This window comes from Cotesia typhae, unplaced genomic scaffold (genome assembly GCF_013202065.1).
Source record: "Cotesia typhae breed Kobodo isofemale line unplaced genomic scaffold, CoteBio_Ctyphae scaffold_45, whole genome shotgun sequence".
In the NCBI taxonomy this organism is placed as follows: domain Eukaryota; kingdom Metazoa; phylum Arthropoda; class Insecta; order Hymenoptera; family Braconidae; genus Cotesia; species Cotesia typhae.
In genome coordinates this window covers 1,358,894-1,373,447 of record NW_027423777.1, presented here as the reverse complement: position 1 = coordinate 1,373,447, position 14,554 = coordinate 1,358,894, and the positions used below count along the sequence as shown (strand labels likewise).

The 14,554-nt window shown below is 31.4% G+C and overlaps 1 protein-coding gene across 2 annotated transcripts; it reads right to left on the bottom strand.

The window, feature by feature from the left end:
* Window positions 1-654: 654 nt before the first annotated feature.
* Window positions 655-14,252, bottom strand: LOC141536747 (uncharacterized). Of its 2 annotated transcripts, XM_074257462.1 has the most exons (4): window positions 14,117-14,252; window positions 10,551-10,711; window positions 2,300-2,363; window positions 655-2,221 (listed from the first exon to the last, which is right to left on the bottom strand). In XM_074257462.1, the coding sequence occupies exons 3-4, from the start codon at window positions 2,322-2,324 to the stop codon at window positions 1,119-1,121; spliced, it is 1,128 nt and encodes a 375-aa protein (XP_074113563.1). In that variant the 5' UTR covers window positions 2,325-2,363; window positions 10,551-10,711; window positions 14,117-14,252; the 3' UTR covers window positions 655-1,118. The 2 variants fall into 2 exon arrangements, with proteins under 2 accessions (XP_074113563.1, XP_074113562.1); XM_074257461.1 differs by lacking the exons at window positions 10,551-10,711; window positions 14,117-14,252 and adding an exon at window positions 2,585-2,739.
* Window positions 14,253-14,554: the final 302 nt, after the last annotated feature.

Here is a 14,554-nt window from a genome sequence, read left to right as displayed (position 1 = left end):
AATTTTCCAGATTCTTTTCTTTATTATAAAACTTTAATTTACCCACTACTCGGCCAAATTTAACAACTGATATTCATAAACTTTTCTATATCGATTCTATTTTTCGAAAATAAATAAATTGTTTTCCATTGCTTCATCAGTGTAAGTTGAAGTCACTCACTTCCTTTACAACGTTTTCAAGTAAATTATTTAAAATAATTGCTAATAACTTTTTGCTCATATGATATATCTACTATCATATTTTATAAAATCATATTTCTTGTTATTATTAACAACAAATTCACTTACCAATCAAATAAATAATTACTAATATTAGCAAACTTCACAATTTGTTGTAAACTTATTTTTCATCATACCATACAATTTTTTTGTCATAAAAATTAAATTAAACGACCATTCTTTCTTATTTCCAAAGGAAAACTTGAGGATAAATGCGAAAATTTTAGAAATTGTTTCATCATTTTAAAAATGAAAATCACCATTTGATTAATAAATAAATAAATAAAATATATAAGTACGTATACATGTCATTTTTATTCTTTGAATTATGAATACAAGTACAACGATATTATTAGGTTAACCTGTAGATAAATTAAAAGTATTAAAATTAAAAGTATTGTAATTATTATTGTATGTAGATTAGGGTGTGCCAAAATGTAACTTCCGTGAGGAACCTTTTAAAATTGGAATTTTGAGTTCCGCTTTTAACAAGGGCTGTGTTTGGGCGTTTCCTGAGATATTTTGAGGTGAGACGATAAATTTGATTTTCATAGAATTCCTTAAAAGAAGTTTAGTTTGGACATTTCCGCTGAAAATTCAAAATTTGGCCGGAAGTGCCCATTGAATCTCCTGTTAAAAATTCTATGAAAATTAAATAAATCCTCTCACCCCGAAATATCTCAGGAAATGCCTTAACACATCTGCTGTTAAAAGCACAACTCAAAATTTTAATTTTCAAAGGTTCCTTATGGAAGTTATATTTTGGCACACCCTAATGTAGATTGATATGAAATTAACGAGTATTTAGAGACTGTTGCAACTGACCAGCAATTAATGTTATCATGAATTGTATATTAAAAATTATTCAACGATGATATTTTAGTTTAATAATTAAAAAATTAAAAATATCTTGGTGGATAGTATGCAGGCTGATATGACATCGGTGGGTAGTAATATGGAGGGACTTGGGGTGTTGAATACTGAGAGACCGGTGGCATAGGATACTGAGGGACCGGTGGCATAGGATACTGAGGGACCGGTGGCATAGGATACTGAGGGACTGATGGCATGGGATATTGAGCAACTGGTGGCATAGAATACTGGGGGACTGGAGGTATGGGATATTGAGAAACTAATGGCAAATGATATTGTGCATATTGAGGATAAGGGGAATATTGGGAAGAATCTTGAGAAGAGTGACGGATTGGTGGATGATTAGATAAGTAAGAAGCTGAAGCAGGTGTGGATTGACTTTTGAATTCAGAGTTAGAGCTGTTACTAGTCGTGGAAACGCTTTGCGAGATTTCTTGATGCTGAGATTCTTTGCCGTGTATTTGTTTGTATTTTTCCTCGATCTCTTCTTGCAGTTTTTTTACCGTATCAAATCTGAAAGATTCGAACAATGTTCTATTTAATTTTCTAATTCTTTTTATTGAGCGGTTGAAGTTTTTGAATTGACCCGGACAAAGATTTTGTTGCATTTTTCGGTTCTGATTTGATTCAACTCTTGGTGCGATAGGATCTGCTTGAGGTCTTTCGGGTTCTAATAGCAAGTTGTCTTGACGTGCTGGGGGCACTTGTTGCTGAACAGCAAGTACTCTTGGTGCGACAGGATCTGCTTGAGGCCTTTCGGGTTCTAAAGGCAAGTTGTCTTCACGTGCTGGAGGCACTTGTTGCTGAACAGCAAGTACTCTTGGTGCGACAGGATCTGCTTGAGGCCTTTCGGGTTCTAAAGGCAAGTTGTCTTCACGTGCTGGAGGCACTTGTTGCTGAACAGCAAGTACTCTTGGTGCGACAGGATCTGCTTGAGGCCTTTCGGGTTCTAAAGGCAATTTGTCTTCACGTGCTGGAGGCACTTGTTGCTGAACAGCAAGTACTCTCGGTGCGACAGGGTCTGCTTGAGGTCCCGCAGGAGTCACAGCTTCATGTCGACGAGTGGATCGTCGCACCGCGTTCAATTGGTGACGCCCGGTGACGGTACGTATCTGTCGTTTCCCACGACCTTAAACAATAATTTTATTTTTAATAGATAATAATTAAAATTTAAATGTTAGTAATGTTATTAATATAAAGTTTTTACCTTTTTCTCGGTTATACGGATTCATAATTTATATGGAACTCTCGAAGTTGCGTTAATTAATACACTGCAACCAAAAATTATTGTATGGAAATTATAAATGTTATTATTTTTATTTTTTATTTTCAGTGTATTATTATCATTTTATAATTAATGTTATGATAAATTTAATCATTTCGTTTAATACATCTAGCATATTTATCAAATTGATTGATTAAAAATAACAATTAGGTTATTTGTTAAAGTAACATTCAGTAGTAAAAATTTATTTTTATAATTAACACTTACCGAAAGATCAATGCAGTTATTAACTCTACTGGATCTGAATTTGTAGTTTTTATTCTAAGAAACGTGGATTCCTAAAGAAGATTGAACTAAATAGACAAAGTAACCATCAAAAGCCAAAGAAATGACTTTCTTTTATTTCTGGCTTGGGTCTGAGAAAGTTTTAACAATATGATCACCAGATGGTAGTCCAGTAGGTAGAGAAATAACAAGCGATTTTTTTTTAAATAGAAAATTCTAAATATTTTTGTATGTCTATAATTTTAATATTATGTAATTTAGGCACTAAAAACATACACTTAATTTGCCAAGCGTTTATTCGATTACTTATGCATTAAATTAGGATGATTCCTATATACTAAAATTGATGGTTGATTGAAGTTAGCTTAGTATCGAAATAACTCGAAAGTATAGACCCTGATTCAAGATTATTGATTGGTTCAAGATTAAAGCGCGCGCGTAGCGCTATTCAAATTTTTAGTAAAGTTTAAAAAGTATACCGTAAGTGACCGTGGCACAAACAGCAGAGAGAGAGAGAGAGAGACTCAAGCAGGGATGCGAGCTATTAAACGAACTATCATATCTCATACTCTGGGTGATAATTTGAATCCACTTTCATATGCTATAAATTGAATCATAAAACTTGAAGTAGCGGTGATGGAACTTTTTTCTCCTTCAATACAATCTTCGTGTCGATGTTACTAATTGGTTAGCAAAAAAACTTTCTACTTTTTTTACTTCCCGCTAAGAAAATTGCAAATTTTCAAAAATCGGGAAGTTATTGGTTTTACCCCGTTTTGAAAAAATCGAGTTTTCATCAGATCTCGACGTTTTGAGGTCCTAGGAAGCTTCCCTTTCTATTCCTGAGAGGGTGTCACTCCGTCTGTGTGTGTGTAAGTGTGTGTGTGTAAGTGTGTGTGTGTGTGTGTGTGTAAGTGTGTGTGTGTGTGTGTGTGTGTGTGTGTGTGTGTGTGTGTGTGTGTGTGTGTGTGTGTGTGTGTGTGTGTGTGTGTGTGTGTGTGTGTGTGTGTGTGTGTGTGTGTGTGTGTGTGTGTGTGTGTGTGTGTGTGTGTGTAAGTCTGTGACCCGCTTATAACTTTTGAACGGCTCGACCGAATCGAACAAAACTAGTGGCATTCCAAAGAGTTTCATTAAACTTAGATTTCCTGAAAATTTGAACTGATTCCGACCGATAAATTTTGAGAAAAATCAAAAAAACCCAAAAAATTAAGAAAAATTTTATTTTTAAATGTTGATTTTTTGGAATAACTTTTAAACGGCTTTTTCGATCAACTTTAAAATCTAATCAGCTCTTAACCTTGAAAAACCACATCGAATGCCGTTTTGAAAATCAAAATCGGTTGATTCGTGCGTGAGTTATCGTTGTCGAAAGAAAACCAATAAAAGTGTTTCTTCGGAATCACTTCGAAATTCCTGAATCGATCAATTCGAACTTAAAAGTTCTTTATGGGGCCTTATAAACCGCATCGACTGCCGCCAAGAACGTGAATGTCGGTGCATTCAGTCAAAAGTTGTTGCGATTTGAAAATTCAAAAATAGTGTTTTATTAAATCTCTATCAAACTTTTGAGCTAAAAAGCCTAGAAAAGCTATCTCTTTGAGCTCGAAGAGCTCAAAATGACGCGAAAATTCTATTTTTGAGCTCGAAGAGCTCAAAGAATGAATATTTGCAATTTTGAGTGTTTAAGTATGAAATTCGCGGGAAGTTGCAGGGATGGCCTTTAGGGTCAGCCGTTTTCCAAATTTTTGTATATTGTCTCATTCATATCATAATTCTTTATTTATTCATGTCACTCGTTTTTTTATTTTGAAATATAACTAGATCTCATCATTAATTTAAAAAGTTATTAAGCTTCAACAACGATATTTTAATAATAGTACTATCTGTTTTTAGTACCGATTTTATACTTAACAATCTATTACTGAAAAAATTTTCATATACATTTCATTGAAGGTTAAAGAAAATTGCAAACTGTTTTTCTATTAAAAATAGATATATATCTTTATACTTTAGGGTTCAATTTTACGCTAATGATTACAAATTGTAATGATTTTTCTTTTGTTTAATTTTTAATTAAGGTAAAGTACCCGGTAGTTGAACAGGTTTTAAAGTAAAACTTATTTGATCCTACTTTTAATACATAAAGATTTAATTATTAGTTCAAATTAGTGATTAGATAGATTTTGAGAAATCGTAAAAAAACTACAAAAAAATTTTTTTAAAGTGGTTTTTTTGGAATAACTTTTAAACGGCTCTACCGATCAATTTCAAAAACTAATCAGCTCTTAACATAAAAAAACCACGTTGATCGCCGCCAATCCGGTAAAAATCGGTTAATTCGTTCGTGAGTTATCGTTGACGAAAGAAATCCGAAAAAGCGTTTTTCGGAATTACTCTGAATTTTTCCACTCTGTCGATATAAACTCAAAGATTTTTATGAAGCTTAAAAAACTGCGTCGAATGCCGTCAACCGCGTGAAAATCGGTTCATTCATTCAAAAGTTATTGTGATTTGAAAATTAAAAAAATAGTATTTTATCAAACTTTTGAACTCGAAGAGCTCAAAAGCATACAGAAGCTATTTTTTGAGCTCTCCGAGCTCAAAATAATACACAAATTGTATTTAAGAGCTCGAAGAGCTCTAAAACGTCATAAGTGCAATTTCAAGCGTTTAGGTATAGAATTGGCGGGAAGTTGCAGGGATGGCCTTCAGGGTCAACCGTTTTCCTAATTTTTTTCTTAATTTTCAAAAGGAAAAAAATAGTAGCCATGGAGGTCCCTTTGTAGTTTGTTATTACAAATTTTCGGGAGAATCAAAATATGCAAGTTGCAGGTATGACCTAAAGGGTGAATTGTCTTACTAATTTTGTAATTGAAATTTTTTTAAATCTCGACTGGCTTCAAATGGCTCACTGATATCTGAAATAGTAACTATTCGTAACAATACAAGTGAAATAATAAATTTAATTTTTAATCGAGCTTTAAAGGAAGGTTTCGTCCCGATTGTGACAATTATTACAAAACATTTTGTAAATTTTTATTGTCACTTTCTACCTTAGACCTTCAGTTATAGAAATTAACATAGACAAATACGTATCTTATAACATTTAAGGACTTTTTCTTCACGACACAGAATAATCAATAAAAATATAATTACTGAGTCTACAAAATTATTCAGGATTTATAAGCATATTGAGTTTTTTTTAAACTATCTTTTCATATCAATATAGATATTTTTTCCTCTAGTCTACAAAAAAATAACAACTCAAAAGCTCATTTTTTACGTAACTTTTGTAATTATACTCAATAAAAAATTTGTACTGTGAATATATTACGTAGAAGATTAATTCCTCAAGTAAATTTTATAAGTGTATACAGTTTTCATGCGTATATAATACACGTATTTGAACGACTCGTTCAATTTTTCCTCTAACACGGTATTTAGGACTCATCAGTAAGGCTATTACGTGTTAATTAATTAAAACGTGTTGTAGGAATGTAATTTCTTGATTAGAAAATATTATCATGGATATCTTTGCCGTAAAAATTTAATTGAAAAATTAATAAAATTAAGATATATTATTATATAACTGTATAATACGAATGGCAATTGTTAATTTCCATTGCTTATTATAAGGCTCAATTATGGGAAGCACAAGGAAACTGTAATAATTTTTGTGACGTATTATGTCATAAAAATGCTTTCTCATTTCTATTTTATCTTGAGAATATTTTAAGGTACAAGGATCATCACCCAATGCAATAGATGTGGCAAATGCTGCAGCATATACCCCACACGTACTATTATCAGGCTGTTGAGTTACCAATTTAAAAATTACTTTATTCTCTCTTAATTGTTGTGGATATCGGACTTGCAGATATTTCTTTTCGAGACCAGACAATTTGTCAAAGCTACTTCTGTTCAAGCTATCATAAATAGCAACATAGTGTCCATCAAAGTACAAACAACTCCAATGTTCGAAATTCTTTTCTCCACCAATGATCACTAAATCATTGCTTGAAGTTGATAGTTTCAAAGGGTTCACAGCAGTTACTGGTAAATCAGTCGTGAAATTTTTCTCTTCTAACAACAATAAAAATCGAGAAATAGAAAGGTCATCCAAATAACTTTTATCATTTAGAATATTATCTGCAAAATCTTCAATTGGTCGGTTTACTACTAAAGCCCGATAAGTATTGAGAGTCTCTTCATCGTAATCACTAATTGATGAATTTACAGAACCATTTTGAGCATCATTCGGTTGTTTTGCTTTTTTGTTAATTTAACAGCATCTTTTTGACTCTTTTTGCCCTAGCTTCAATAGTAAATGCAGCTTCACGGATAGGCATACTTCGTACTAATCTGCTGTCAACAATTTCATCAATTAAAGCTGAATAGTAAAATCTATTCAACTTATTCTTAATTTTATTCTCCCAAAATCATCATCTTTACTAACTAATTCAGAGAAATTTTTAAATGATTTGGTGTGAAAACAGCAAAATAACAAAATTGTCTGTTAGTTACATGAAGCTGACCTTGGATTATGTAATAAATCGGATGATTTTTGTTGATTTTGTTGGCAGCTTTTTTATCGAATAAATTATTCATATTTCGATTACTTTTCAATGCCGTTTCAACGTCAATTTGCTCATCATCAGATAGATTAACAACAATAACTATCGAATCATCATTAACAAGTCCGTCAGGCCTTGCGCATAAATAGAAACTTTCTACATCATCAGAAACAAATATACCACACCGTTCAATTTTATGACTGATCTGGGATTCTAATAATTGGAGAGCTTTCACTCTATGATTTTCCATAGATAGCAATACATCGTCATCATACATAACAGGATTATATATATCATTGATGACTGGTATGCATGAAGTCGTTTCCAACATACGGCAAATTTTTCCAAACATGTAAGAAGGAATCATGTCTTGTTCATAACCGTGTGGTACTCCGAATGGATGATTTCTTGTTTCAGCTTCAAGAATATTTCGATTTCTTTGACGTTCACGGAGCTTGTCATGATGATCTTCTTTGTATTGCTGATAGTTAACAGGGTCCGTTTCGCAAAGATCAGGCTGAGCTGCATTGGAACCATAATCTTTATCAGGACCATGATACGTTCGCCTATTTTTTTCTGTTGTTTGTTAATTTCACGACACTTTGTATTTATTAGCCTCTGAGAATTTCGTTCTTTTTCTAGTTTTACGATTCTTTCAGGAACACTTTTTTGGCAAATTTATAGAATGTTGACAAGTGAGCACCGGAAGTAATTTGGTCAAGAGTGCCCATGTGAACTCTGTCATGAAATTCATCGGCACCACCGTATTGAATTCTTTTACCAGAGAGGTATTTCGCTAATACTCCATGATATTGCTCAATTTTATTGGTATTTAGAAAATGTAATAAATGCATGGCGTTTTGACTCAAATCAGTAATGATGATTTTTCAATACGCGAATATAAACCATATTCTTTTATTTTAGGTAAATGATTTGATTTAGATTTATCACACGACCATTCAGTAGGACACTGAGCATGGTCGCCAAAAACATGTAAAGGAGCAAGTAGTATATTTTTTCGCAATACTTCTGTATTTTCTTCGAAAATTTTCTCTTTTCTGTTTTTGAAAGACTTTCAGATTCAAAATCTTTTCTTAAACGCTCAATATCCGCTGTAATTGTTCTACGAATTTTTAATCCACTGTATTTAATTATATTGCGTACAGCAGCAGGAACTCGTCGATTTGGAACTCGAGCTTTTGCGGCTTCTCTAATTTTTGTTCCTACGGAACGAAATATATGAAAAGAACACTTGATTCTCTCTACTTCAATATTATACTTCTCATAAGGCTTCGATTCCTTAATTATTTTTAACGTAGAACTATCATCATCAGAAACCATTACAGCATAAATTATTCCATGAAGTTTTAAACTACGATTGAATAATATACCTGTCGCATGTGGTTCCATGCTTGAGGAGCTTTTCTTTCTATCGTAATTCATGAAGCATTTATGAGCTGGCGGCTCACAATTACGTTTTTGATGGACACGGCAAGTATAACAATATTTATTAACTACTTCGACATCAATAACTTTCTGAGTAGCACAACCAATAACTGCAACTGAAGCTCCAAGTGAATCGTGTCTGCCTCCTCTATAACTTCGTTTATCGTAGAAGCCATCAGTTATGACTTTTATTAGAGGAATACCATCGGAGGTAACATCACCATTTTTAATGGCAATTTCGGCTTCTTCTAAGGCATTTTTATGCATTTCTTCAGCAAGAACGTTTCGAAGAGGTTCAACTAGTTTTTTTCGATGTTTTTCATAAGTTTTATTTGTAATGTACGGTATATCAAACACAGCCAAAATAGTCTGAAATACTGCGAAAGAACTTGCAGAACCAATAACGCTTATGGCGGCAGTTTCATTGATATCGAATTTATTTTCTTGTTTTACTGAATTTGTCCAAAATGTATCAATCATTTTACATTCGAGACACTTCCAGTACAATAAAGTATTTAAGCCGACATCTAACTTTCTAAAACAATGGAAGTTTTCCCCTTGTCTAGCACAATTAGGTAGATGATTCTTAGAATTACCTAACTTTGTAAACTCTTTTATAAAATGAGCGAGTTCAACTATTCGACAACCGCTTATAATAGACTCAATGTCTGTTGGTTTTTCGGAAGATGATGCTTCAGTATTATTTTGGACATCGTTATGGGGATCACAATTTTGCAATTGGGATGATGAATTTTCTGGAGACTTTTCAGATTCTTGTTCCGAATCATTATCATCAGAATTTGATTCAATATCAGATAAATTATCAAAATTGGAAACGCTGGATGAAAAAGAATATTCAGAAAATTCATCATCATTGGCTTTGTCATGCACAAATTTATCAGAAGGTGTAAACTCAGAATCACTTGATATCTCTGATTGTTCGGAGTCTTCATGATCATTAATATTAATCCCAGATATGCTACTCTCGGAGTTATCTAGACTACCTCGATCGGGACTATTCCCTCTTTCTGATTGCTTAGAATTGGTACCAACTACAGGTGATACAGTTAAGCTACTTTCACTTTGTTTATGACTATGAGAAACTGTATTTCTATCATGAAAGAAATCAAGTTCGGATTCATCAAGATCCGTAGATTCTTGACTATTCCTTTTTCTGATTGCTCAGAATAAACTTGATGATTATCATTAACTATATTAAGATTACTAGAACTACTATTAGTCAAATTGCATGCATTTGAAGTTTTGTCGCTTTTATGGACTAATTCAAGTTCGAATTCATCAACACCCGTAGGTTCTTGACTACTCCTGTTTTCTGATTGCTCAGAATATACTTGATTATCATTAGCGATACTAATATTATTCAAATTATTTTGATTTTTAATGCATGCATGTGTAACTTTATTGCTTTTATCAAATAAAACAAGTTCGGATGCATCAAGACCCGTAGGTTCTTGACTATTCCTTTTTCTGATTGCTCAGAATAAACTTGATGATTATCATTAACTATATTAAGATTACTAGAACTACTATTAGTCAAATTGCATGCATTTGAAGTTTTGTCGCTTTTATGGACTAATTCAAGTTCGAATTCATCAACACCCGTAGGTTCTTGACTACTCCTGTTTTCTGATTGCTCAGAATATACTTGATTATCATTAGCGAAACTAATATTATTCAAATTATTTTGATTTTTAATGCATGCATGTGTAACTTTATTGCTTTTATCACATAAAACAAGTTCGGATGCATCAAGACCCGTAGGTTCTTGACTATTCCTTTTTCTGATTTCTCAGAATATACTTGGCTTGAGTTACACACAAAACTCGCCGGTTCACGAGTTACTGTTTGATTAAGATTATTACTATTACCTAAATTAATGAAATGATTATTATAAAAAGGAATGTTACTTTCTGTCATATCCATTTCCTCCTGTTCTTCCTGTTCTTCACAATGATCATCTACTCCATCCAGATCCAGAAGATAGTATTCTTCGATAACTTCTTCTGCTTCGTCTGCTTCTACTGTTGAATTCGATGCGACTATCAATTCTTCACGTCTCCTTTTCCGGCTGTTGAGCAATGAAAACATAAATATATTGTTGAAATGACAAAACTGCAGAACTTCAAAAAAATATCTACAAAGCAATGTTTTAAAACAAGAAAACGGCTTAAATATAAGTGGGTCATTCCATGTTAAATCGATAAATAGTTGAAATCGACTCCTTTCGATTTGGAAAAATTTTGATCTGAAGTTTTCTTTTATCATATAACGAAGTTCTACCAAAAAAAAATAAAAATTTTTTTTTTTTGCAACTTTAAATAAGGTAAAGTTGTGTAGATACAGAGTATTGTAATTTTCAGCATTAACAATTAAGTGCATGAGGCGGAAATATTAAATAATAAATTATTTTCAATTTTTCTTTACTTTTTGGATATACTCTCAAAGTCAGGGTTATGTATCTACATAATTTAACTTAATTTAAAAGTTGCAGAAAACAAAAAAAAAATTTTTTTTTTTAATTAAAAAATTCATATTTAAAAAAAAAACCTTCTAAAAATTATAGGATCTTTTAAGAACGGTACAAGGTATCATACAAAAAAAATTGAGCCAAAATTTCAAGTTCGATCATCATTTTTGACGATTTTCAAGAATTCAAAATTTGACAAATTTGGTATTTTCCAAAATATTTTTTTAGGTAGATTTCATTGAAATCTATCCATTGCATTGGTCTCATGTCAAAATTAAGTCGAAATTTTGCCATAATAGAATCTAAGTAGTCGAGTAAGGCTCAAAAATAGTATTGGTTCAAAACTTTAAATAAATATATATATATATATATATATATATATATATATATATATATATATATATATATATATATATATATATATATATATATATATATGGGGTATCGACCACTTTTAAATCTGACCCATTTAGATTTAGATTAAACTTTTCTATTCGTTTCTACTCTTCGAAATTTTATAGAATTCTTTCAAATTTTTTTATCCAACCCAAAAAAAAGTATGAATTAAAAAAAATGGTTTTTTTACTTTCAAATAGCCATAACTTTTTTAGACATTGACCTTTGAGTACCTTTTTTTTTGAAATTTTTGTTATTGAATAAAAGTTATGAAAAAATTCACAAAACAAATTAAATATAATCAATTCTATAAAATGATCGACTCTTTTGAGCAAAATCGTTATTTTTTCAAAGTTAGTCAGTTTATTTTTTATTTTTATTTCTCAAAAAAAACTTCAATCAATTTGATAACTATTCCCGCTCATCCCGGACAGAATCGATTTTTTTATATTTTTTTTTTTTATTTAATTGGAAAAAAAAATTTGTTTAATTTAGAAAATTTGATAATTTTTTTCATATATATATATATATATATATATATATATATATATATATATATATATATATATATATATATATATATATATTTGTTAATTCCACGACACTTTGTATTTATTAGCCTCTAAGAATTTCGTTCTTTATCGAGTTTTGCAATTCAAGTTGCAGGGATGGTCTCAACTGTTTTCCTAATGTTTTTTTTATTTTTATCTTCATTGAGTTTGGTGAATCGCATAATTTTTATATTTTGAACAGTTGAAATTTCATTTAGTGGCATAATGATAAAAAAAAAAAAAAAAAAAAAAACATTTTAAGAAAAAATTTTTTTTAACAAATTTCAAAAATTCAAATTTTTGAAGAAACAAAAAACACAGTTCCAAAAATTTCAGGATGTTTTAAGATTGGTACAAGGTAGTATACAAAAAAATTTTAGTAAAAAATTTATTATCGACCGTAATTTTTGACGATTTTTAAAAATTCAAAATTTGACAAATTTGGAATTTTTTAACATTTTTTCCCAAAATACTTTCTTTTCAATAGCTCCGAATGTCCTCTTTCAAACAAACGAAAGACCATTCCTGTATCTATACTAGCGTCCGAGATATTACAAAAACAAAATTTAAAAACTGGAAAAATGACCCATATGCTGGCTCTGAAGTCACGCGAGAAGAAAGACAAATGTACAACCCGGGAAAAAATGATCAGACCTGATCAGACATGAACAGGCATGAGTCTTCAGCCCTGATCAGACATGAAAAATGACCATGCCTGATCAGGCATGAATTGACCTGATCAGGCCTGATCAGACATGGTCAGGTCTGAAAACCCATTACTATTTTTAATTAATTATTTTGCTTAATTTTATGGTTGTAGTACTTGATAGAGTCGTACGCAATTCTCTATAATAAAATAAAATAAAAAAAAAAATAATTACATATTATTGTAAGGATGTAACACCAGCGGTCAACCATCCAACTACCAACCATGCTCAATGCTGTTTAACTCTGGTGTTATCCGTTTGCCTTGAATTTCCCGCCTGCTGTGCTGCTATATTAGATGTAACAATTCTATGAAGTACATAGAGTATCGAATAAGTTTATGATAAATATAATGTTAAAATTGGTTTTATAATATATTTTGATAGTCCTAATTTATTTATGTAACCGAATCTCATTATAATATCACATTTATTTAAATAATATAATAAGTAATGATTTTCATATTAGGCAGGAGCAGAGCAGACCATAACATCCCATAGAAAATGTAATAAATTTTTTATTTCAAAATTATTTAAATAAACGTAATGTTAAAAATAATTTTGCACTTTTTGTGATGACCAAAAATTTTTTTCGTCAAAGAAAAATTTTTATCATATCTCTGACTATAGTCAGAGAGGAACAGTCATAAACAGGCATGGTCAGACATGAATAGACATGAACAGGTATGAACAGGCCTGAGCGTATTTAACACTTCAGACATGAACAGGCATGGACAGGTCTGATCAGGCATGGAGAGGTCTGATCAGGCATGGACAGGCCTGAACGTATTTAACACTTTAGACATGAACAGACATGAGCAGGCATGGATAGGTCTGGTCAGGCATGGACAGGCCTGATCAGGCCTGAGCGTATTTAGTACTCCAGATATGAGCAGGCATGAACAGAACTGATCAGGCATGATCATGTATAACTTCAGGCCTGGTCATACATGAACAGGCATGATCAGGTCTAATTTCAGGCCTGATCATACATGAACAGGCATGGTCAGGTCTGATCATTTTTTCCCGGGAAGCCAACACTTGGGCCGATCGTGCCTCTATCGCTTGCTACGCGTTCTCGCTCGCTCTCTCAGGCTCAGGCGGAAATTCCTATTTTTGCTTTTTATTTTTAATAAATATTTGTCAACAGTTAACAAATATTTGTTAAGTGTTGACAAATATTTATTAACATTTAATAAATCATACTCAATAAATAATTTATTGACTGTTAATAAAAATTTTCTAAATCCTATGATGTTAAAAAATCATTTATTAACAGTCAATAAAGCTTATTTAATATAAACAAATCATTGTATCAGTGCGTCAAATAACATATTAAAAATAAATGTACTTACGTTTGTCGACAAGCAAATCTTTTTGATTTCGGTTTTGTTTTCTTTCGTTTACGAGAACGAATGTTTTGAACACAATGATTAACATCGCAATTCTCGATGTTATCATTATCACTTTTTTCATTCACCATGATTTTACTTATATCAAATTAAATTTTCACAAATGGATAATTTTATTTATATGCAGCAATATATGTTTTGAAAGACACACACTTAGTTGTAATTAAGTAATTATCTGTGAATAACTACTTTGTAAAAAGTCAAGCGCTGACTCGTAGGATTTTATGTTTATTATACCACTACAAACATATGTAAATGGAACTATACATATATGTATATATGTATTTATTATATCGGGAAATTAGTAGCGCTTCGATGGCGCAATATTATAACAATAGTAACAAAAATATATGTTGTAACAATGGCGGCAATTTTCAAAGA